Source organism: Bemisia tabaci, chromosome 7 (assembly GCF_918797505.1).
Source record: "Bemisia tabaci chromosome 7, PGI_BMITA_v3".
In the NCBI taxonomy this organism is placed as follows: Eukaryota; Metazoa; Arthropoda; class Insecta; order Hemiptera; family Aleyrodidae; genus Bemisia; species Bemisia tabaci.
The window spans coordinates 46,737,890-46,762,755 of NC_092799.1; the positions used below are offsets into that span (position 1 = coordinate 46,737,890).

A 24,866-nucleotide genomic window follows, 5' to 3' on the forward strand; every position below is an offset into this window, starting at 1 on the left:
AATCGCGAGATTATCGAAACAAAAATCACGATGTATGGCGAGTCAATCTTGATTTTATCGACGAAAATTGATCGCGATTTTATCGATCAAAAAATTGCGATGCATAGCAATTTACTTGCCATAAATCGCAATTTTTTATTCAATAATAGTGCAACCGATACACTGGGAAAAAAAAACACATTGGATCTAGAGTCCAGACTCTTGAAAACATAGACAAGAAAAGGACTCTTGATTCAATCAGATTTAAGCTTAAATCAAAAGGAAATCCGCTCAAATTAAGCGGCATGGTTCTTGATTTAAGCTTAAATCTGATTGAATCAAGAGTATTTTTTCTTGTCGATGTTTTTAAGAGTCTGGACTCTAGATCCAATGTGGTCTTTTTTCCAGTGTGTAATCGCGATGATCAACCGATAAAATCGCTATTTATCGCGATCACAGCTACTTTGGGTGGGGAGTATGGAGCGATTGTCAGTCTATTGCCTAACTCTTTTGTCCATTGCAATGCCTCCCTAGCCAAACCCCCGTCCACCAACAGGGTCCCCCCCATACCCTTTCTGCCTTTGTCTTTTGCTTTGTCTATCGATTTTAACATTCCGCCCGCTGGGAGTGATTATGGTTAAAACCGTATAATTGAAGCTAATTGCCGCAGGGAAATTAACAAACGCCTAGAATGGAGATGTTGCCTGTGAGAGGAATTTGCGATTTGACTGTTGATTTTTATGTAAAAGTTCTCTAGAAACACGATGGTGCCACTGGTTCTCTCTGAAATCAACTCCCAAGCTAAAAAAAAAAGCTCAGAGGCTAAAAAAAAAAGCCAAGCTAAAAAAAAAGCTCAAAAAGAGGCCAAAATGGAGGGGATATCCCACCCTACCCTGAGAGTCCACCTCTACATCAAGACAAACTCTCCATGCAAAGATAGGGAGCAAATACATTAGGATGGTTGCCGTGTTTTCAGTTTTGGAGTCCTCAAATAAAGTGGCAGCCCTGTCAATGTGTTTGCTCCCTATCTTTGCATGGAGAGTTCGTCTTGATGTAGAGGTGGACTCTCAGGATAGCGTGGGAATCCCCTCCATTTTGGCCTCAACTTGAGAGCTTTTTTTGAGCTGGGAGATGATTTCAGAGAAAACCAGTGGCACCATCGTGTTTCTCGCGAACTTTTACATGAGAATCAACGGTCAAATCGCAAATTCCTCACACATGCAATATCTCCATTGTGAGGATATACCACCAAAATGTCCAACATTTCTAGGTTCCTTCTTCTGCTGGAGAGAGGGATAGTTGACAGGGTGGACCGTAGATGGACGTACGGACAGCCGGAGTGCATCATGAGTGACTTCATGCCGGTCGAGATAGACGATGTCTTCTTCGCATTCCTCGTCATCCTCGCAGGAACCCTCACGTCCGCCGTTTTGTTTTTCACCGAGATTATCAGTGTTCAAAGCCTCTCTCTTTTAAGCGATAAGTCGAAGCGTTAACGTGTTGAGCGGTTCCCTCCGGTCATTATTAATATTATTTTTTTTAAATTTTTTCTATTTAATTTAAAATAAGAAGATAAAGTTGAAATGTGCCAATAGGCGTAGTTGATCCGTGTTTGCCAAAAATTGAAAGTATGGTATTGTAAAGTATGGTAATTGTAAACTTTTTACTTCTACACAGTCTTGAGATAAAAGCTAATTAGCTTATCTTATAATTGCAACTTATATGTTTTGTTAAACTACTACCCGTAATTGGACGTACTCGTGTTGAATGAAAGGCGGTGTGCTCGTGCAAGTTGCATAAGAAACAATGTAAAACTGGATATCGACGGTGAAACTACCAAACCACGTATCTCGTTTGCGGTGTTTAAAAATCTACGCTCACATTTTATTTTTTTGAAGGAGACCAAATCAATATCATTCCTTGAAATTTTCACGGAATTTTCTCCGCACAAAGAGGAAAAATCACAGAAATTTTCAAGACTGGATGTTAAGTAGTTTTTCATTTAAATAATAAAGTATGACAGAAAGTCTGCGACGTCGCAAACCGAGATACTTGGTTTGGTAGTTTCACCATCGATATAGTTCCTTTTGAGAAAATGGAAAAGCGGGATTCGACGTTAAATCAAAAGGATCTGAGCGCTAACTCGTGAGCCGTGGGCATGTGATAAGAGCCTGGTGGACAGGGCTCATGAGTTGAAGACTGACACCCTAGGCGTCGTTGATAATAATTACAGGCGCCCAATAATTGCATATTGTGTCGGTCCCGATCGCCATATTTGTAGATGTCTCTATTAGGTATACGTGGGGAACGAAGGCGAAGATAGGAGACAGGAAATCGGGTCTCGTTTTTTAACTTTCCGTCCAAATCTGAGTGACTTTTTATTCGTAGCGAAGAGCGGAGTATTACGAGTCCTCGCCTCGCGCCATCGCGCCTTCAATTTTGCAGACGCAACATGGACATCCATCGAGTACGAATAGTTGTATCTCTGCGCCGTAAGCATCGCGCGTCCGTTTCCCTGCCCTGTTTACATATCGTGTCGGTCCCGTTCGCCTTATTTGTAGATGTCTCTTTTAGGTATACGTGCCCCTGCTAAAAATGGTGAGTACAAATGAGTAGAAAATCAAAGTCATATGAATAGAATTTCAATTCATATGAATAGATTTTCAACTCACATGAACAGAATTTCAACTCATATGAATAGAATTTCAACTTATATGAATAGAATTTAACTCATATGAGCAGAATTTCTCTATTCACTTTTCGCCGACTCATATGACTAGAGATTGCAACTCATATGACTAGAGATTTCAATTCACATTAGTTCAGCGTTGAATCTACCGTGTCCGATATCTTAGAAACTAGTCACCGCATCAAAAAAATTATATGAACACAATTTTCTTATTTTTCAAATTTACAAACTATGTAGGTGTCTCCTGGTCAAAAACACCACTTCTGAAAAATGAAAAAAATTGAATTCATATGAGTTGAACTTTTCTACTCTTATGAGTTGAATTTTAGTGATATGAGTAGGATTTCTACTCATATGAGTCGGCGAATTCTGAATAGCCTACTTATCATTTTTAGCAGGATGAGGAGCTCAGGCGAAGATAGGAGACAGGTAATCGGGTCTCGTTTTTTAATTTTCCGCCCAAATCTGAGTGACTTTTCATTCGTAGCGAAGAGCGGAGTATTACGAGTCCTCTCCTTGCGCCATCGCGCCTTCAATTTTGCAGACGCAACATGGACATCCATCGAGTACGAATAGTTGTATCTCTGCGCCGTAAGCATCGCGCGTCCCTTTCCCTGCTCTATTTACATACTGTGTCGGTTCTGTTTCATAGTGGCGCTTCAAGGGATACCTGAGGAACTCGACCGAAGATAGGACACCAGGTCCCATTCTTTAACTCTTTGCCCGAATCTGAGCGTCTTTTGTCCTGGAGTGTACTCGATGGATGTCCATGTTGCGTCTGCAAAATTGAAGGAGCGATGGCGCGAGGCGCGGAGATTCGGGCGGAAAGTTTAAAAACGAGACCCGATTACCTGTCTCCTATCTTCGCCTTAGTTCCCCACGTATACTAAAAAGAGGCATCTACAAATAAGGCGAACGGGACCGACACGATATGTAAGGAGAGCAGGGAAACGGACACGCGATGCTTACGGCGCAGAGATACAACTATTCGTACTCGATGGATGTCCACGTTGCGTCTGCAAAATTGAAGGCGCGATGGCGCGAGGCGAGGACTCATAAACTCCGCTCTTCGCTACGAATGAAAAGTCACTCAGATTCCGTTTCAGTCCCGATTACCTGTCTCCTATCTTCGCCTTAGTTCCCCACGTATACTAAAAAAGAGGCATCTACAAATAAGGCGAACGGGACCGACACGATATGTAAGGAGAGCAGGGAAACGGACACGCGATGCTTACGGCGCAGAGATACAACTATTCGTACTCGATGGATGTTCACGTTGCGTCTGCAAAATTGAAGGCGCGATGGCGCGAGGCGAGGACTCATAAACTCCGCTCTTCGCTACGAATGAAAAGTCACTCAGATTCGGGCGGAAAGTTTAAAAACGAGACCCGATTACCTGTCTCCTATCTTCGCCTTAGTTCCCCACGTATACTAAAAAGAGGCATCTACAAATAAGATTCGTCCTTATTATTTACGGAGTATAGACTTCCATCCAGTACGAATAGTTGTATCTCTGCGCCGTAAGCATCGCGTGTCCGTTGCTGCTCTACTTACATATCGTGTCGATCCCGTTCGCCTCATTTGTAGATGCCTCTTTTTAGTATACGTGGGGAACTAAGGCGAAGATAGGAGACACCTAATCGGGTCTCGTTTTTAAACTTTCCGCCCGAATCTGAGTGACTTTTCGAGCAGCGAAGAGCGGAGTAATACGAGTCCTCGCCTCGTGCCATCGCGCCTTCAATTTTGCAGACGCAACATGGACATCCATCGAGTACGAATAGTTGTATCTCTGCGCCGTCATCATAGTGACAGTAAATTTGTAAAACTACAAAAACATGCTCATATCTCAATTTGCGACCTTGAAGACTTATCTAGTTTTATATAATTCATACCTATATTTTTATCTTATGGCAAAATTGTGCGTTTATCTCTTGAGAACTTTCCTAATTTTTTCGCAGTGTGAAAAATATTCTGTGAAAATTTCAAGCTGTATTATCAATTCGATCTCATCTTCTGTTATTGGAAAATAAAATGAGAGCTGAGATTTTTAAACATCGCAAACGAGGTCCTCGCTCTAGCAGTTTCACCGTCGAATGCCGTCGATAATAGTCTTGTTGAAATCAGGGAGTCAGGGAATGGATCTGAAACAAGTGCACGAGAATCGCCTTCAACCGCAGGTGTAAGCAACATGTATAACACACTTGCGCACTCAATAGACGCTATTAGTGCAACGTCACAGAAAAACGATATTTAACGATTTTTTCGCATTGGTAGCATTGAAAGAGGTTATGCCAATGTTATTGTTTGGATCCAATTCGATATAATGGAGAATCACTAGCCGTCTTTTATTTCGTCTACAGGATTCTTCGCGGACCGCGGACCGCGGACGATCGGTGATTTTCGTAGATACTTCAGAGAGCCAATCACAGCGAGGTAGGTGTTAACAGCGCGGACCGCTAGAGGGCGGCACTGCATTTTGTTTATGTGTACCTGATTCTGATAAGTGATAAGTGATAATAGTGATAATACTGGGTGTGAACTGTGAAGCTTGCCGAAGTGAAGCATCTAATAAAAACTTTCTTAGGAGTGCTCGATAAAAATTTTCGAAAACGAAATAAGATGAGAAATTTGGGCATAAATGCCAACACATTTCAAATGACAACCAATAAATGAATAAAACCGTATTTAGTGGATAGTTGTAAAATCCTGAATTGTTTCAACAGATATGAAAGTTCGAAGATCATGGGTCAAAATACAAATAGAGACTAAATAGGATTGACAAATGACAAAATAGAAGGGCACGTGAAGAAGACAGAAGAAGATGATATTGTCGAGAGGTTAGGGTTTCGTCCGCGGTCTACGGTCTGCGAACTCTAGACCTCGCAGACGGCCGCGGACCGCAAACGTCTGCAGGTGTCCGCATCCAGGCGAATTCTTGTGTCCGCTTCGCATCCTCGAAATTAAGCCCCGCCCACTCCAAGTCATCCGCAAAATAATAAAAGACGATTGCAGACGCCTGCGGACCGAGGTTATGTTGACATGTTCAGCTTTCAATTATGTACTTTCAACAGTGCAGGGAGTTTTCATGAATTTGCTTTCTCCTTTAGTTTCAAGCCCTTGTTTTTCAGATTTCTACGCATGAAGTTCATTCTTACGTTTTACCAGCTTTATTAGATTTTTTCGTTTATCATTTTTCACCTGTATTGAAGCCTCCCCTTGATCTGAAAATGTTCTTCATTTCAACAACTCCGTCTAATGGTTTGAAGTTTTACGTCGGGTGATAACTCTCATTTAATCCTTCAACGATCTTCTAACCTGCCATTTAATTATAGCTGAAGCTCAGTAGAGTCATGAAACCTAGTGAAATGACTAATTATTGGAAGAACAAGAACTTGTACACCAGTTACTTTCAGTTCAACATCTGCCGTCTATGTGCCACCGAATGTGACTCTTTGACTCCAATTTTCGGAAACTGTAATGTTAATGAGAGACTTGACCTGAAAATAAAGAAATACCTCCCAGTCATTATGGTATGTTGAATAATGCCTTCCCAGTTCACCTTCTCTTCTTCTTAGATCTTCATCATGTCTTTGTCTTCATCTGGTATCTTTTGGCAAAGTAGTATTCCAAGCTGAAACCTATTATTGTTCTTCTGAAAGAGCAGACATTCAAATTTTAGTTATTTTTTACTTCAACACTTTTGCCCCGTTTTTTGGGGCTATCTGTGTCAAAGCCTGGGAAGAGCCTGGAAAAATATTTCATGAAAGGGTGTCTAAGAATTGTATGTTTAAAGACTGAAGTTTCTTTTTCTCAACTAAGTAAGGTTTGTACATTTCACATCAGTTGAAATATTTCGAGGTTCCAGAAAATTTCAATTTTCCAATCTCTTATTCCTGTACGAAAGGAAGAAATTAAAAAAAAACCCACCACCTTTAAGATTAATAATAAGTCATGGTACTCTGTTATTGCTCTTTTGATGCAAGAGTCAATAAATCATTGATGGAAAACATTGGAGATTGTGTCACTTTAGTCGAGGAATTTTACCTCCCAAAGTTTGTAGGTGTTCTACATTTGCCCTGACTTTATAACTTTCCTACATTGCTGCATGATCAGATTTATAATTCAATATTTTCTCCTTGCGCAGGTCCAAGAAGATGACATTAAGCCGAAGCAGATCTGTGCATCTTGCATTTCAAAATTAAATCTTTACTCAGGGCTCATAGACTCATGCATAGCAGCTGACCAGAAATTTGAGGTATTGATCCAAAAAGCCTATAGTTCGACATCCTGTTATCCCATGCAGATTCAGGTAACTAATTTATCTAAATTTCACTTAATTCTAAAAATTCTGGAGGAAGAAATATTGCTCAGATTTTTTCTCTTTAGTTTGAGGAACAAACCAAAAAATTATGGAACTGCACTAAGGTGGGTATCATCACTGGGTAAAAACTTTATCAAAGTTGACCACCCTCTCCCCTTCATTCACGCACATTTCTTGACACATTCCTGATGTGCTCACAATCAGATCTAGAAGTGAGAGCATTAACGGCAATGTTTATGCTGAGCATTCTCGTGGTCGAATTTAGAAGGCTCTCACAGCTGAGAGTATACCTAATCAAATGGTAAAATTGGTTTTTTACCAGCATCAATGGCTTGTGAACAAAGGGAATGGAAACCTTACTTTCTAAATGATTCTTGCCTAAAAGAACACTGAGAAATGGCCAGATATGTGTGTAACAAACAAGGTGGAGAATGGTGCTGGATCCGCACCATTTTGTGGAGAAAACAAAGCCAAAAAGTTTCAAAAATCAATTAGAGTCAAACAAATAAAAATAAAGGAAGAAAGAAAAAAATTGAGCTCAAGTGAGTACCAGTACAAGACGGGGGGGGGGGGGGGGGGGGGGGGGATGTTCAGCTCAGGCAGCTTGTGTTGAAATATTAAGTTGAAGTCATTCTGAGAGATGTATAACGTTTTGGGTCTTTTATCAGTAGATCACACTCGTCAGTGAACCCAACTTAGCATCCCGCAGAGTCCAAGACAGCATCAAAACGCTGTCATAAATCCTCTGATTCTGGTACTCATCAAAGTTAAAAAAGAAATTTTTTTTTTCTTGCTCTAATTGACAATTTTTAACTTTTTGGCTTTGTTTTCCCCGCGAAACGGTGTGGACCCTGCACCAATCTCCCTCTTGTTAAATTATTCTTAGAACACTCTTAGAAGGATTGAAAAATGCCTAACTTTGTGCATAACTTTTTCAATATGTAACTTATCTTAGTTTCCCATCTTTGCTTTCAGGATGTAAATTTTCCTAGTCAACCTGCATGGGTTGTTGAAACAAGCACAAAATCAGAAGAAAAAACTGATGTTTTATTAATTGAAAACTTGGACAATATGAATAAAACACCAGAACAAGAATATGTAGTCATGGTTGAGCTTAAATATAAGGATAATTTGCCCCAAGGGGGTAGTAACTTCAATGAAGGAAATGTAATTCCTGACAACAACGTAGAGACTATTGTTACTTACGTAACAAGTGACAAGGGCTTAGGTGCAGATAATGGCAATACGTCTCTTACAATTGATAACTGTTCTCTAGCCATCAATTCGGAATCAGAGTTGGAAACAGATCCATCCAAACTTGATCTAGTCATTAAAAATGATTTTGAACCAACGTACTGTAATCTAGTCAGTAGGTCTTTCAATGACACTCCCTCAAATCTAATTAGTAATATGTACCAATCAAAAGAGAAAGGTGCATCATTGGTTGATCTGCCAGAAGCGCAGGTCTTAAATGCATCTGTAACTGATGAACAGAGGTTAGTATTTTCTTTTAAATTTCTTGCAAAATAACTCCTTTTGTTGAGACGAAGTTATACTTTCCTTGCTCAGACAGACTTTTAAGTTCCTACAAGTGTGGATGTTCTGTCATTTAAGTTACCAATCACTTCTGTGTAAAATGTTCTGATGATACCTTTGGTTTCCCCATTCATTTTTTCATCAATATAAGGTTCAGCCAAGCTTATTTTTAGGGGGAAAATAATAAAAATAAAAAATGAAAGTTTCAAAAACTAAGTACCAATCTCACAAAAAGCTCTCAAAGTTCAAATTCAGGACCCCTCTCCATAAATAAGCTAAAATGGGCTTCTCACAAAATGTTATCGAGGTTTGTTTTGCTAATCAAGTTCACATTTGTGTTTCTTTTGAAATATTATGGATGTTTGGTTTTGTTAAATTGTAAATCCTCTACTTTTGCAGGACCTTTACTTAGTAAAGGTTGTAAAGTTCTTTGAACATGAGGGACAACTTGGAAAAGTCATTCAATTTTACTGAACCATGTATCATGAAGAAACTTTGCCTTTAAACCTTGAATTTTCTTATTTCTGAGAAACTATCAAATTGCACCAATCGCATTCATATTTTCTAATAGTGCAGCTTGAAGTTTGTACTAAATACATTTCATTATGTAAACTATGTTCATATTTCTAATAGCATTTAGATGGCCAAATTTCGTGAAGGAGCCAAGTAAAAGTCTGTACATTTTTTTATCAAAAACCTTAAAAAATCAGTTTCAGAAGATCTTCAAGTTTAAGGTGACTCGTCTTCCTGTTAAAGTAATTGAACCGAATGATCTACCGTAAAATCAAAAAAAAAAAAAAACATTTATCTAAACTGTGTGGCTTATAATATGTCTACTTTATTTCATTTTTATAAAAAAAACGAAATCACCATTTTTCTGCTAGTTTCTGACAACTAGTAATTAGTTTTTCTTGAAAAGGAATGTGAGGAATTGTCTATGTTGCAAACTGTAATTTATTCCTTTGACATTCATCATCATTCAGTATTTTACCTAAAGTAAAAAATGGTTATGTTTGTAAGGGAAAATGTAGAGACAGAAAAAAAAGTGACTTTGGAGGCCAAAATATATTTATTTTTTTCTTCCATGTTACAAAGAACTTTACTCAAATTGTTTGATTTTTTTCAGTGTGGAGACTCCAGCATTGGATGGGAAAAGATACAAATGCACGACTTGCGACAAATCATTTGCCCGTAAATCTCGGTGCAAGGCTCATATCATATCACACTCAAAATCGCGTCCTTTCAACTGCGAGAACTGTGGAAAGAATTTTTTCACAAAATGGGAGTGTAAACTGCACGAACGGATCCACATAGGTACGCTAAAATGTGAGTTTTGTGGCAAGGCATTCTCTGTCCGCAACAAACTCGAACGACACCGACGGATTCACACAGGAGAAAGACCGTTTGCTTGCAAATATTGCGTTAAATCGTTTGCTGATAAGCGTAACCTGGATAATCATCTAAGGACTCACACCGGTGAACGGCCTTACAAGTGTCAAACTTGTGATGATCGCTTCAGAACTCTAACGCACTTGAAAGATCACCAAACTGTTCACACAAAAGAGACTCCCTTTAGTTGTTATTTATGTAACAAGCGTTTCAAGTGGAAGACAAACTTGCAGATCCACCTGAAAAAGCATCCCTCCAAAGATGCAAACTCTGCTCTGTTAAATATTTCTCCTTGTAGCCAAATGGCAAGTGGAATGAGCAATCTCGATAAAACTGTTTAGAAAATTTTATCTACGTGAAGGTATTCTCAATAGTTCTCAGTGTTGTGGTATTAGGTATAATATTACTGTTTGAATTCATGATAGATAAGTTGATGCTTGTTTACTTTTGACCATTATTAGTCCAATAGTCCAATCTACATTTCCGTTGCAATCAGCTAGTGGGCAGATGCATTACTGCTGCTTGCTAACAGAAAATAAGCTAATGTCAACCCATCTAACGCGAGTTCTTCTTGTCCTACTCAAAAACCTCTAGTCATATTAAGTGGTATTATCCATGGGCCCTTGTTGTTGGACAATTTTCAAGTTTTGTTGGACCCATAGTCAGTGCAGCGTAGTCTATCCTCACAATTTGCTTCTACTCTTGAAGGATTACAAAAAACAAACCAAGAAGTGGGCATGTGATATGCAGACTTACTGCCATCTAGTGAGCGGTTTTCCAAATATCTATGCTCAAGCCCTGCCAAGAAAACGTTAAGTACAATGAACAGATTGTAGTTTGAAATACATGTCATAGTATTAAACTGAAAAACCCCACAGGGATGAGCATTGTCATTCACTAATGAGATTTTCAATTTCATTTTTTCTTAAAACGTATGATGGAAAAATTACCATCTCTGTTCAAACTTTTTAATGAATTTTATGCAAAACAGCCCATCTTTTCCTTACATTTTTATTGAAATAATGGTAAAGTAATACATTCAAATCTGAATGTCAAGAGCCTTGCAGAACAATAAAGAAAGGTAATTGATAAATTTACTTACCATAAGCAAATACAGTCTTTAATTAAGCATCATTATCAAAGTGTGGCTAAGCCAGTGTGTAAGCGATGCTCAGTGGTTCCTGATATCTGCGCACGCATTATTCTTTTAAATTAATCAGCTGCAATGAAAGGAATAAAAAAATGTGTTTTTTTTTTTATCATTTTATGTCCAATATTTCAATCTTTACATGGGCATAATTAATTTCATTAATCGCTCAAGAGTAGAGCCATTTTTTCTGCCAAATCTGTCAGATTCAAATTACAAGAGCAATTATATTTGTTACATTGATGCTGTAAATAGGCAACTGCTTTTACACTTTAGAATAGTTTCACTGAAATATTTTTGATGCTACTTTATTGATTTTTGAGGTATACTTTGCTGTGCTATGAGGCCGTTCATAAACGCTCTGGGAGGGGGATGGTCTGAGCCTGCAAGGGTGCATTAAAGGGGAGACGTTCAGAGCTGCGTCATGTAACTCTATCAGGGACGCGTAGCGCCGAGTTGTCTGGATTTTAAGACAAATTATTAAGGGGTTGCAGACCTGTGTTTTAGGTGCATTGAGGAGAGAGGATAAAAAATCCGATCTCAGCCTTTTTTTTTTTTGAATGGCTCATGAGGAAAAGCGTGGTTTGCTTGTATTGTACTCAATTGTTTTCCTTGCTGCTTACCCTTCAAATCGAAATCAACTGATTCACTTCGCAGAAAAATTTAAATTTTCCAAGTACGAGGCAATATGACCAGTACAAAAGCTAGATCTCAATTTTTTATTTTCTCTCAGAAACAGGCTTTCGCATAGGAAGTCAAGGACACCAATTTATTTTGTATTATGTTTTTCAGTAGCGCAGCATCATGTTGAGTCTGCCGTTATTGATAAAAGAAAGTTTTCAATCGCGTATTGTTGACAAAATTTAATTTTTAATATTTTATTTCCAAGGCAAGGTTTAATGCATGTTTTTCTCCATCAATTTTTCAACTCATTTTTAATTTTAATTTATACATTTTTTACTATTTTGAAGCAATTTACACATTCCGAATGCAAGGGTACACTCTTTATGCAATGAGGAAGAAATTAAGAATATGATCTGAGTAGATAGTAGCTTCCATAGGGTACATGCTATTGATTCTCTTTTATCATCTTGTATGTTTTTCATTCCAAAAATCAGAATAATCTTGATCTCCCACTGACGAGACGTATTTTGTTCTCTAGCAACAGTTGCTGAGAACCAGCAACAATATATTTAGTTCAAAATTGTTTTGTGTTGTAAGGGCAGGGCTTATTCACGCGTGCAGAAAAAAACTCCCGAAGCAACCATTGTTACACAACAACTGCAACGTGCACAGAAGGTGTTTTTTGTGTTGTTTTCCAAAGAAACGCTATTTTTAGCTGCGACCATGAAAGTTTTTCTCTGGTTAGCTGTTCAAAATTGAGTAAAGAAAACTAGATAAAGAACCCTCAACACATAGTTGCTTTGAACAAAATACGTCTTCGAACTTAGTTACTGTGATTAACTTTCTCTAATGGCATTTTCATTTGGGTTCCACGATTTCCTCTAAAAATTTCACATCTTGTGAGGTATTTGTTTTTTAGACTCTTGCTATAGAGAAGCTTTGCCTTGCTCTGAATGAGCATTTTTTTGTTTTTAGTCAATCAAGTTCCTGTATTGTTTTTTACCTGTTAAATTTGGTTATTATTTATACAACAAAAAATGCGGTGGAACTACTGCTACTTCTTACTAATTTTTTCCCTCCAATGTTAGCAATTTTTTGCCAGAAAAAGTTGTGTGGGTACATCATTCTGATGCACTTTTTCATTGATGCATGATTTTTTATTTTAAACAATGATTGCAATTTTCAAATACATTTTTCCTGAGTTTTTAAAATTTTCAATGCGTCTTATCTGTAAAATGATATTCCCCATCTCGTATAATATCTCAAGTGAGGTGTGATTAGAAAACTACATATTTGATTTCCTTAGCTACTTATTTTGGGAAATGAGTATTACGTTAAAATCATCTTGCTTAAATGTGAATGCATTACATACGCTATTGCCAACATGTTAACATAAGTTTGAAATTAAGAATACGAACTCAGAGAGAAGAGGGAGAAAAAATAAAATAAGCAACTGAAAGTATTATCTGGGTTGAAAATAAGGGGCTTTTTCTGATAAAATGAAAATTCGACTTGATTTGAGCGAAAAATATTTTCCATAAACTTTATTCGAATCTTTTGTGTTGATGGAGCAATCACTTTGTACCAATCTCACAAAATCTTTCAAGGTTACAATTCACATACATACAATAACTACAAAATTGGGAGAAAATACAATTATAAAGTAAGAATAAATAAAGAAAAAACAGAAGAAAACAAAGACGGAAAATATATAGATAATAAAGTATTATAAACATATAAATCTTTACAAATTGGATACTTATAGAATGTAATAAACAACTGCAGACCGTCTCTGCAAATTTGTTAAATATCTAAAGCTCATTTAACTTGTTAAAGTAAGAAAAACATGAGGGAAGCTCAACAAACTTTAGTGTTTCATGCTTTATCTTTGATTTCAAATGCAGTTATTGAGCTCGGAAAAAGAGAACTCCAGTCAACTCAGAAAGAAACTATTTGAGGAGAGAGGGAACTCACTTTCTGACTAAAGAGCTAATTCCACTGAGGCAGAGCTGCTTGATGTTAATGTAGGTCATATTTTTTTGCAACAGAACTGATGCGAGTTAAAATCGTAACTATAATTACTGTTGAAAAATTACGAAGGATAAGGAAAAGATGAACTGTTCTAATTAAATTTAAAAAAAAAGTAATAATTTGTGTCAGAAATGACATCTTGCCGGATGCATTCTTGAGCTATTTTTGGGAGCTCTTGATAAGAACCTTGCTTTTACACAAGCAAGACTCAATAAATGTAAATAGACATTGAAAGATACATGTTAATTAAAACATGGTATATAATGCACAACTCTCCTTCAGATGTTTGACTGGATAAAGAACTCGAGACACTTTTAGTTCCTGACATGAAAATTATTGTTATATGATAATTGTACTAAAGTATTGAAATCAATGACTGTAGACACTAAAGTTTGCTTGAAAGTAAAAATAGAAGACAGGTGCTTCCAACATCGAAAATTCATTATAAAACTCTTCAATCTATAAATGCAAAATTTAAAGCATAAAAATTTCACCAACAAAATTTTAGTTAGGCACTCTTACAACTATTACTTTGAAAGAGATAACTTCAGTTGACTAGACTGTTCAATGGAAAATTGCATGAAAATTGAAATGGATCATTTGAGAAAAAGCTTACATCGTGAAAATCGCAGAACATCCAGACACAGAGTGAGCAAGAGGTTACCAAGATAAAAAGTGTGAACTTTTTTACCAACAAAATTGCAAAAGAGCATGGATAAATTACTGAGAACAACCACGCATTGAATTTCACAGGTATTATTAAGCGGATGTAAAAATGATCGCAAGTCATAGTGGTTCAGAGTAGTTGTCAGGTTCAATTGCAGCACATTAAGTGATTCCTAGGTCATGGAATCATGAATCAAAGGACGATATGCATAAAATTTTCAGCCAACTATAGAAAAGCGTTAGTATATTGACAACTGTGAGTTAGAATTATCAATAAGGTTTTAAAAAGTTACATCAGTTGCTTGCTGTAAAAGATTTAACATTATTTTGAGAAAATCAAGATATTCACACTCTCAGTATACTCAAAAAGGGCTTTACATGAGTAAAAAAATTCAGTATTGATATCTAATGGCAGATGCCGGATAAAAAGCTTTGGAAAGTGCGAAAAACATGGGAAGCCATAGGGTCGTCAAAAAGTTTTGATACATCAAACCCGAAGAAATGTAGTTCTGACCTTACTGCTCTGAGTTACTGATATGTTTAATCACATTTATGAAAATGAGTTTTTGAATAGTTATCCACTGAATAAAAATTTTAAAACAACCTATGACCTTGAAGTCAGTTCTCCTAAAATTACAAACAATGATAAAAAAAAAAGGAATATAAAGATTTTCAGGTGCAAAAGCAACTGTAATTTTGTAGTAAAGAGCGGAATAAAAAATCAAAATCACATACATATGAATTGGTGTTACAGGGTTTTCATTCACTAAATTTCATTGATCATTTCTTTCTGGCAAGTGTGCCCGTAGAAAAGAGCTTAACATCAAGGATGGTGAGTAAGTCTGACATTTAATTCACCCATGTTAAAAAATCAAAGTCTGAATGCTCAGCATAAGGTTTTTGAAATTTGTCTATGTCTGCCTTGAATTGAGAAGTCACTTTCCTTCTGCTCTAAAATATTTACTGGAAATTTCAAAGGGAGGAGGGGACAGGAATACAAAAGGCAGATTTTCCTTTGACTTGACTCAAGATGAAAGAAAAAAAGCTCTGATTAGACGAGGTGAAAAAATGATCAACGCATATTAATGGTTAAAACAGACAATGAGATGCAGGATACTAAAAAATCAATAGGACAGAGGCAAAAAATACAGAATTGATTCTAACATGATGAACAGCGTCCACAAGATATAAGGTCAGTTGTGAGGAAAGTACATACGCTCACAAAAACTTCAGATTTAATTTTTATTCTCTTCAAATTAGGTAGATAAGTAAGTAGGTGCGTAAAAAATTTACAGAGGTCTCTGGTTGCAAGATTGCAAAATCCACTTTTCAATAGTGGACTAACAGGTAGTTTCTAAAAAGCTGGACTTTCTGCAGCTATTTTGATAATTTACGTGGGTGTAGAGGCTTTGAAACTAAACAAGGCTTTGATCGTGCACAAATGAATGAACTAACAGGATCAAAACATTTCATTGGCATATATTTATGAAAATTATTTTACGCATTCCATTGAGCTAACTCAAAGCTGCTAGATATAATTGAAGTCTTACATGTAGAAATGACAGGCGTGCTATTTATTTAAAGAGGAACATCAGTCATTTTTATATATAAGGCTAAACATTCTTCATTTTCGGTAAGATATGATTTGGAAGGATGTACATTAATTCATTAATGGAGGTATTGTTGCAAGGCACTGAAAATTGACACTCCTACCACCGAGTGAGAAAACTCCTTCCAAATGAGATGTTAGAAAAAATTAAAAATGAATACGGGATTAATGCAAGTTACATTTGTTAAACATTTACATGATACAAGTAGGATTAACACTTCAGAGAAAAGTGGACACAATAATAATTGGCATTTTCTGAAATTTTCCACTGACTACGGCAAAATTTAAATTTATACAGCCTAATTGGCTCCACCAAAAATAAATGAGAGATTTTTATTAATATTATGTCACCTCATCCTTGGGCTACCATGTGTGAAAGTTTTTTTTCTGCTTTTCACCTTAAGAGCCTTCTATTAAGACATGCTAAGTGAACCAAAACTAGACACTTCTGATACTCTTCAGATTGATAATCTCGGATGTTAACAAATTTGAAAGCCAAAGTTTTCTGATATAATGGTAAGTATTTTCTTGCCTCCTTTTAATTTTCAATGAGTATACCTACCTACTTACTCAAAGTAATGATACGAAAACATGATTACAGCATAAGAACTAATTTTATCTTGATACATGATATGGAACCATTCAACAACACCTTATCATGAAAAAATGAATGTTTTTAGCAGCTCTACTACAGGCGTTGTTCCTGATAAAATCAAAAATCAGATTCACAGCTAGCATGTCTGTCAAAACGTTTCTTGATTTAAAAAAAAAAAAAAAAAAAAAAAAAAAAAAAAAATTAGGAGCAAGCAAATAGACCAAAAAATTTAAAAAAATGAAAGCTGGGCATTTGATAAACAATTCATATAAAACTTCAGCTGAGAGCATTAGATGTTTGCTACTGTGACATGAGTGACATAAAAAATTGACCATCCAAGTGGCATTAACAATTACATTTCAGAAACTCAAGTATTGAATACAGAAATTATAACTCACTATGTTTCCTGGTGCAGTCTATCAACATGATACCATACTGAATCAGTATGACATGGACTGTATACATTTTACAATTAGGAACTACAATTTCTGGCTCAGTTCAGAAAAAAAGTGCGTACCACTTGTTTCCCTTTGCACATGAGTGGTTTTACAAACGAGCCAGATATTGTAGTTCCTGAATGTAAAATGTAGTCCACATAATACTATATCAATCAATATGATATCATGCTGGCTCAACTGGATATCAGTATGATAACATTGTAGTAGGAAGAACCAGTTTGATATCACACTGAATTAGCCAATTTACAGCATGATCTCATGTTGATTGACTTTACCAGGATTTTCTGGTCATAGTCTGTGTAATTTACAGAAATAACTAGGAGTTTTTTAGGGAGAAGATAGTTAATTCACAATCAGTTTAAGTTTTTATCCACCTTTTATCTTATGAGACCTTTTTGTGAAATTCGTTTTGTTCCACGTTTACATATTTTTCTGAACTAAAAATTGGTCAAGTATCTGGACAGTTATTTAATCAGCCTACATCAAATGTATCCAAAGTTACTTCTACACTATCTTATGAAAGCAATGTCAAACTGAAACCTCCATTTGTTCAAGACAGAATCCTTCAAACTATTATACTTTTCACGTCTTTTGGGCAAAAAAAAAAAAAAAAAAAAAAAAACAGCTGCCTTATTGCTAGTAGGTACCTGCTGAGAAAAAGCCCACAGACCAAATGTCATGATTAGTAAAGCCACAATAATGAGATTTTTTAATGAGTTTACAAGCAGCAAACCTTGATGGCCAACGGGTAGCTTAATCATGGATTACAATAAACCAAAGCTCTGATTCAATTGATAAGAGCGATTTTGGTATAAAATAGAGCAACAAAACAGCATATGTACACATCGCAGGAAAATAGTAAAATAAGGTATTTTGTCAAATGCCTGCGCAAATAGTCAAATATTCTTCCTTGGATTGAAATTTTGATTATTTTGCTAATTTTAGACAAAGTAATTCTTTGCTCATGTACAAAATAATTCTTCCGTAAACATATTTGGCATCATAAGATGATAGTGAATTATTTCCAATCCTTAAACAAGCATTTGTCTCAAAATTTTCAGCATGTCATAAAATACAAAATGCTTAAAAAGTTGATATTAAATACATTGGTCTAATGAGCAAAATGCAAGGAAATTTCGTAGATTTGATGAATTCTTATGTTCCAAACATCCAGAACTCGAGAGCTCTTCATCAAAAACATACAAAACTCCATAAAGTATCAAAACTTGACTATTTGCCGGCTAGTTTGATAACATGCCTGACTTTAATGTTTGGCTGCAACATATATAAGAGTTCCCAGACAAAACAGTCGATTTAACAAATGCTAAACTCAATTGGAACAGTCTCAACAATTTGACCATTTCCAATGCGAGATGAAGAGAATAGGGACAGCACCATGGAGCCAAAAGTACCCACACATAAATTATATGAAATTTGACAGACCGTATTTACACATATACATACATTACATACAGTTTATATACATACAAAATAAATATACAGACAAAAACTCGATTGTAGCAACTGGGTATGTTGCTTGACTTACTTCATAACTCGATGTTCACAGGTTTTATGAAAGTAAGTGGAAACTCACACAAATTTAGAGCAAATTAGAACAGAACTATGATATTTTCAGGATGCTCCTAGGTAAAACAGAAATAAAAACTTTTTGATGAACTTATATTTTGCATATTTTCTCTATCTTGAGGGGGAATGGAGAAGAACCCCCAGCCACCTAATCATACCCTGAAGAACAGATTACAAGGAACTATCTGTAAGTCCTCTCCAGAGGGGTATCCTCCAAAATTGTAGATGTTTGTCTCTAAAAATAGTACCTATCCATTAACCAGGGAGCATTCTGCAGATTTCAAATTTTGATGTTAACTTGTTCTAAAATTATGAATAAGCCCAACCTGTGTTGAAAACTTTATGGCAATCAACAGTAAAGCTCAGAAATGAAAGCTGACTATTTCGGCTAGGCTGGCTATTACGGTTAACCGAGGCAACACTTGGAAGATGAAAAAGTCATTCTTCATATGCAACTGTACATGCGAAAAGGGACCCAGGTCCACAGCAGCAAATTTTATCTAGCTTGATTTAAAAATCTACCTATCTGAAAAAGTTAAATAATAATCCAAAGAATAAGTTGCTAAGGGTTTATTTCATTTTAGTGCCAAAGGGAGAGGGAACTTGTATTTTACGCAGACAAAATGGAGTTTTGAACTTGAGAGAATTTTCTTCTTCGGTTTTTTTTTTTTAAAGATAATGCTGTCTGAACTCCTAACGTCAGACTAGGTATCTACTTCAGTTTGATAACTCGTAGTTGACTCTCATTTTTGGCAAAAACATTTAATTTATTCATCTACCTACACGTAAATGCCAACAATTTTATTTTCAGTTTCTTTAATAGTGGAGCAGGCCCCTTTTTCTATAAATGGTCACGTGGTACAAAAAATATACATAGTAGACTTTACTGTTGGATAGCAGTACTGACCATGGGTCTCACAGAAAATCATAAGCTGATTGCAGCTGATAATACAGAGTACAGAAAATTGAAACATACTGACAAGAAATTGATTGTGTACGTCTGTCTACATAGATAGACAATAGCTGTAATCAGAGGCCAGGAGTAGAGAAAATGTTTTCTTTACAATCTTAGTGGAACTATAATATGAGGAGGCTTCTGAATTTTATGATCTGATAACAAATGACCTAAACTTTGAGAATGTCCTAAATTCTTTAAAAATAAAAGACTTAACAAAGAAAAAAGATATCGCGGCTTTCAAAGTTTTTAGAAGTTGATGCAGGATTCACCACCTTACACTTCCTGCAAATCAGGATAATGATGGAGGGACTTAATCTGTTGGAGGTTTCTGTCCGATTTAGGAAATAGATGTCATGGGTCCTAATCAAACTGTGCTACCCTTAGAGAACTCATCAATTCCATAAGAAAAATTCGAATTCAACACAATAGCTTGAGCCTGACATAACATTGAAATTGATGGGGAAGCCTAGAGATTAAACCTGAAAAAGGGATTTCCTGCGCAGGAAGTGAGGAGGGGACCTGTCAATACAAGAAAACATTCTTTCGGTGAATTAAGAATTTAAGTACAAAGGGCACATGAGGTAAAAAAATAATTTCTCCTCATGTGCTCATAAGTGATATTGCACAGAAAAAAATGACAATCCAACAGATATTTCATAAAAAGTAGGGACAAATGAAACTTTTTTTGCACAAATTTCTTACTCTGCTTAAAAGTAGGTAATTTTAATGCCTGGAATTGATCCTTACCATTTGCATTTTACAATATATATTTAATGGACATTTGTTAATGCAATGCTACAGGCACTGCTCACAGTCATGGATGAAAAGAGCCCTAATTTCAAGCGCACAAAAGAGAAAACAAGCACTTCAAGAGACAAGTTCATTTTGCAATCGATTTAAGTTTTAAAGAAATGGGACATCAAAATAAGATCTAAGAGAACCTTAAAAAAAAAACATAATTAAGAAAGGTACGGAGGAGACTTGGGTGGCACCAAATTTTGACAGAAATATAATTTTTTTTTTTAGAATTGCGCTGGTTTAGTTATGGTTGAAATTTTGCTAGAGTTCATCTACTTATTTCCAACAGTTTTTATGTATTAAGAGGACCTAAATGACTACCTACTGAAACAATGGAAATTTATGAGTTGAGAAAATATTCTACAATTGTTCCTAGAATGTTGGCACTTCGAAAATTACTAAAGTCTGCGCTATTCTACATTCCATGTAATATGCAAAAAAATCAAAATGCATTGAGCAAGGAGATTCGACGGTAAAGGGAATTCGAGTAAGGATAACTTAGATGGCATCAATCAAGATCAGCCTGACAACATTTCGCAGTCGCCTAATTTTATCATGTATTGAATTTTGTTTCCTAAGAATAGAGTTGAACAAATTAAATCTAAACTTGCTGACAGTTTTTCTTAGGGCATCCGGAAAACTCACAAAATTTGCATACCTCTCTCGTTAAAAAAAAAGAAAACACAATAGGAAATTTGGCAACATAAAATGTAGATAGGCTGATCTTGGTTCGTGCTGTCAGACTGGACTGCATTAAGTAGGCAATTAGGAACTAAACTTTCTGGCTCAGTTAAGAAACAACATATGTAGCATTAGTTTCCCTATGCACATATGTCTTTACACAGTTAAGCCAAAACTTTTACTTTCTAACTGCAAAATGAGGTCTAACTAATCTCTTGAGTATCACACAATGACAGATAATTGAACATGGCAATTTGTTTTGAATAAGTTTTGATGCATAGGGGATCTCCTGCCACAATTGTAAAAAGCTGATGACTAAGATTCTCCTTTGACTGATAAGTTCACCCACTTAGGATAACATAAATTTCTTTCATTCCTCTGATTACTTTTTTTAGCTGTACTTTAACCGGAGAAAAATATTACATGTCATTTGACTTTAAGAAGCTAGCACCTGCCTCAACAGTAATGAAAGAGCTGGTATCTTATGCTCATGCTGCAAAGCAGTAGTGCAAGCTTTTTTGGCAGCTACGTGAAACTGGAAATGGACCCGATAACGGTCGTTCAAGGTGAAGGTTCGTTTTAAAAAATGCTGCTACCAGAAGGAATTAGTTTACGCATTCAGCTAGCTAGAAATGGACAGCCAAATTCACAATTTGCCATGGGTCTATTCCAGCAAGAGGTAATAATTAGAAAAAGGAGTGAGAGCTAGAAATTTAATGATTAATAAATGCTTGTGAGGCGCAACTTAAATCTATGTCGGTACTGTAAAAAATGGCCAAAATGAGATGTATAAGCCCACCGTTGAATTTAATCTGTAATATTTAAAGAATATAGCACCTTTTTGAATAAAATTACAACATTGGGTGTCATCAACGCAAGAAAAATTAAGTCAGTTAAGTAAAAAACAGTACAAAATATGAAATAAGATCGGAACCGAGACAGAAAATGACTCCTATAATCAATATTACAGCGGGAATTTTAAAAAATATGAAATTTCTGGGACTTAATTATCATGAGTTCTTGGCGACGGGTGGAGAGTCAAATATTAATCTGGCATCTTCAAATTGTTTAATAGATATTTGGGATTATTTACTTGCTAAACTGATATGCCAAGATTAAAGTGAGATGGAGAAAAAGGTACGTATTTTAGTGGATGGAAAGACAACCACGTCTGATGCAAGCTCTTAAAGGCTCATAAGTTGTCGAAATTGATATCAGTAAAATGTTGGTTCCAGAGTGTTAAATACATATTTTATGCTGCATGGGAAGGTTTTGTTTCATTCATTTACTTGCATATGAGTGGGCCGACAAACAATCTATAAAATTCACAGAACAGAATGATTGTCTAGAATTCTCCAGTGCACAACCAGAAGAGAACTATTCTTAGAAATAATTTGATCAAATTTGAGCTAGAAACTCCTTTCTTAGAGGAAGCTTCAGTGATAATTGGAACCAGAGAGAAAGAAGGTCACGCCAGAAACGGACATGCCATATAAACAAGACCTTTCATGATGAAACGACGGGAATTACACACGTCCTAAAATGAACTTATCATTTGCACTTAGCTTATGGTTAGTTTCTGAAAAAATAGGCAAAATGTTTATGGCAAAGAAAGATACAAAGAAACACCAAAAAGAGCTGAAGATGATGGCTTTGAGTTACATTGATGGATAGCAAAATTAGACCCAAGTAAGTAACATTGGTTGATGAGCAATTGACGGACGAAATGGTACGGTACGATGTGCTGCTAAATAATTGAAGGTAAAGCTCACCAATGTATGAATCTGCACCATGGAGACAGGGGGATTTCTTTGGATGAATTGCACAGAGATGATTAAGAGTTGCTAGAGACCGATGAGACAGCTCCAGCGTCACGGACGAGGCAACGAACAAATTGATCCTTCTTTACACTTACTTCGTGAACGAATGTAAGAGTTAGTGATGACCACAACCTAAGAGTTGAAAGCAACACTTGCGAATCCAATACTCGAACGGAGCATTGTTTACACTTAAAAAGAGTGGTAAAAATTTGAAAAATAAACTAAACAGTAGGTAAATTAAAGCACCGTGCAGCAATAACTCTTTTTCGGTTTCTCTGGACTAAAATTCATTTCTCGTATAATTTCAGCAAATACTTCATTTACATTTGTCCTATTTTTGGCACTGGCTTCTACGAACGGGCACCCCCAAAGTTGTGCCAGACTGCTGCCTTCAACGGTCTGGACTTCGCGCTGATGCTCCAGGTCAACTTTATTTGCGACGAGTAATATGGGTACTCGCTCAGAGCCTTTGACTCTGGTGATTAATTCTTTCATAGGTTTAATATCTTGAAACGTTTGATGATTCGTTAGGCTGTAAACAACGACGAATCCTTGACCATTTTTAATATACAGATCGCGCATACTAGCGAATTGTTCGGTCCCCGCTGTGTCCAAGATTTCTAGGACACACGGGGAGTTGTCTACTTCGATTTCTTTGCGGTAAAAGTCCTCTATGGTTGGATCGTATTTCTCCATAAATTTTCCGGACACAAATTGAACAGTAAGTGCACTTTTCCCAACCCCACCCGAACCAAGAACTACGACTTTGAATTCACGCATCTTGATCTGGCGTTGACCGATCACTCGAAGCACATCTATAATTTTATCCACGCACTGTCTAGTTCCACGAAACGCTTCTTAGTTGTTCCAAGACACCAAAATGCACAGATTATTTGACAAAATTAACAGAAACCCGAGCGATGACGACAAATTATTTAAACGTCAACGCCATTTTGCAATGACAGTGAGTCAATGTTCAGGAATATTTGTATACGGCATACTTCCTGATTGAATCTAACTACTCGTCGAAAACGCAGCACGAGTCCAAGAGTGCAAAGTCTAATCTTTTCACTTCTAGTAGAGGAAGGTAATTTTATTTTGACTCTCAGCAAACAACTGATTAATTAAAAATCAACTAATGAAAGAGGGTGATTCTCGGAAAAAAGGAGCGCTATCCACCTGATGACGTAAACAAACAACAAAAACACTGATTTCGAGCTTCGACACGATGACCAATGGCGGCCTTGGATTTAGACACTTTCGCCGTATGTACCAACTTTTAGGGATACATAATGCATCGACTCTCGTCAGTGCATACATAGTACTTTACATAGAACTTGTTGTGTATGTGCAAAAGTATGTATTTAGATCAAAGACATAAAATTTGGATAGGCACAATTCCTAGGGAAAATGTATAACAAATATTTAAAAAAAAGGAAGAAAAAAATTGAGAAAAAAAATAAATAAATAAATTATCAGTTGTACGTACTTATATGCTTAATAGAGAAATTAACAAAATAAATATATCATAAAAAAGAAGATGAAAATTCAAAAAAAGAAACATTTTCAGTTACTATTCATTACCTATTCTTTAGGCGTATGTGATCTGTGTGTGTGTTTATTCAGGCATTACGTGACGCACTTTTTCTGATTTCTTGGCACACCCCCCCCCCCCCCCCCGCATCGTAATGCACCCGTAACGCAGCCCTACATCTCCCCCTTTTGAATTACGTAACGCTGGCCTAATCCCCCCCCCCTCCCCATTTAAAGCAATTAATAAACCGCTGAGAGAACAGCTTGAGAAATTTTCGGGGTTTTTTTTTTTCATATTTTTCTGAATTACGACGCGAAGAGATAAACCAAAGGTGTGAAAATATGTGGGTCACGCGCATACTGCCGTGCTTTGGAAAAACGCCGTATGAACTTTTATGCGTTGCCAAATTTCTTTTAATAAAACACGAATTTCCTGCTAAACTTA

At 36.3% G+C, this 24,866-nt stretch overlaps 3 protein-coding genes across 4 annotated transcripts in view; 2 read left to right on the forward strand and 1 right to left on the reverse strand.

The window, feature by feature from the left end:
* LOC109035829 (ionotropic receptor 75a) overlaps nucleotides 1-1,690 on the forward strand; it is a 29,327-nt gene extending 27,637 nt beyond the window's left edge. For both annotated transcript variants that reach the window (XM_072302519.1, XM_072302518.1), the window contains exon 10: nucleotides 1,250-1,690. In XM_072302519.1, coding sequence (XP_072158620.1) covers nucleotides 1,250-1,475 — 226 coding nt within the window. In that variant the 3' untranslated portion in view covers nucleotides 1,476-1,690. The remainder of the gene's footprint in view (nucleotides 1-1,249) is intronic.
* A 3,309-nt stretch (nucleotides 1,691-4,999) lies between these two features.
* Nucleotides 5,000-12,903, forward strand: LOC109035802 (uncharacterized). Its single transcript, XM_019049575.2, has 4 exons — nucleotides 5,000-6,198; nucleotides 6,813-6,977; nucleotides 7,965-8,485; nucleotides 9,652-12,903. Exons 1-4 carry the CDS (start codon nucleotides 6,019-6,021, stop codon nucleotides 10,253-10,255), a joined length of 1,470 nt encoding a protein of 489 aa, XP_018905120.2. The 5' UTR covers nucleotides 5,000-6,018; the 3' UTR covers nucleotides 10,256-12,903.
* A 298-nt stretch (nucleotides 12,904-13,201) lies between these two features.
* Rap2l (Ras-associated protein 2-like) lies at nucleotides 13,202-24,031 on the reverse strand. The gene has a single exon (XM_019049624.2). The coding sequence runs from the start codon at nucleotides 23,666-23,668 to the stop codon at nucleotides 23,126-23,128; it is 543 nt and encodes a 180-aa protein (XP_018905169.1). The 5' UTR covers nucleotides 23,669-24,031; the 3' UTR covers nucleotides 13,202-23,125.
* Nucleotides 24,032-24,866: the final 835 nt, after the last annotated feature.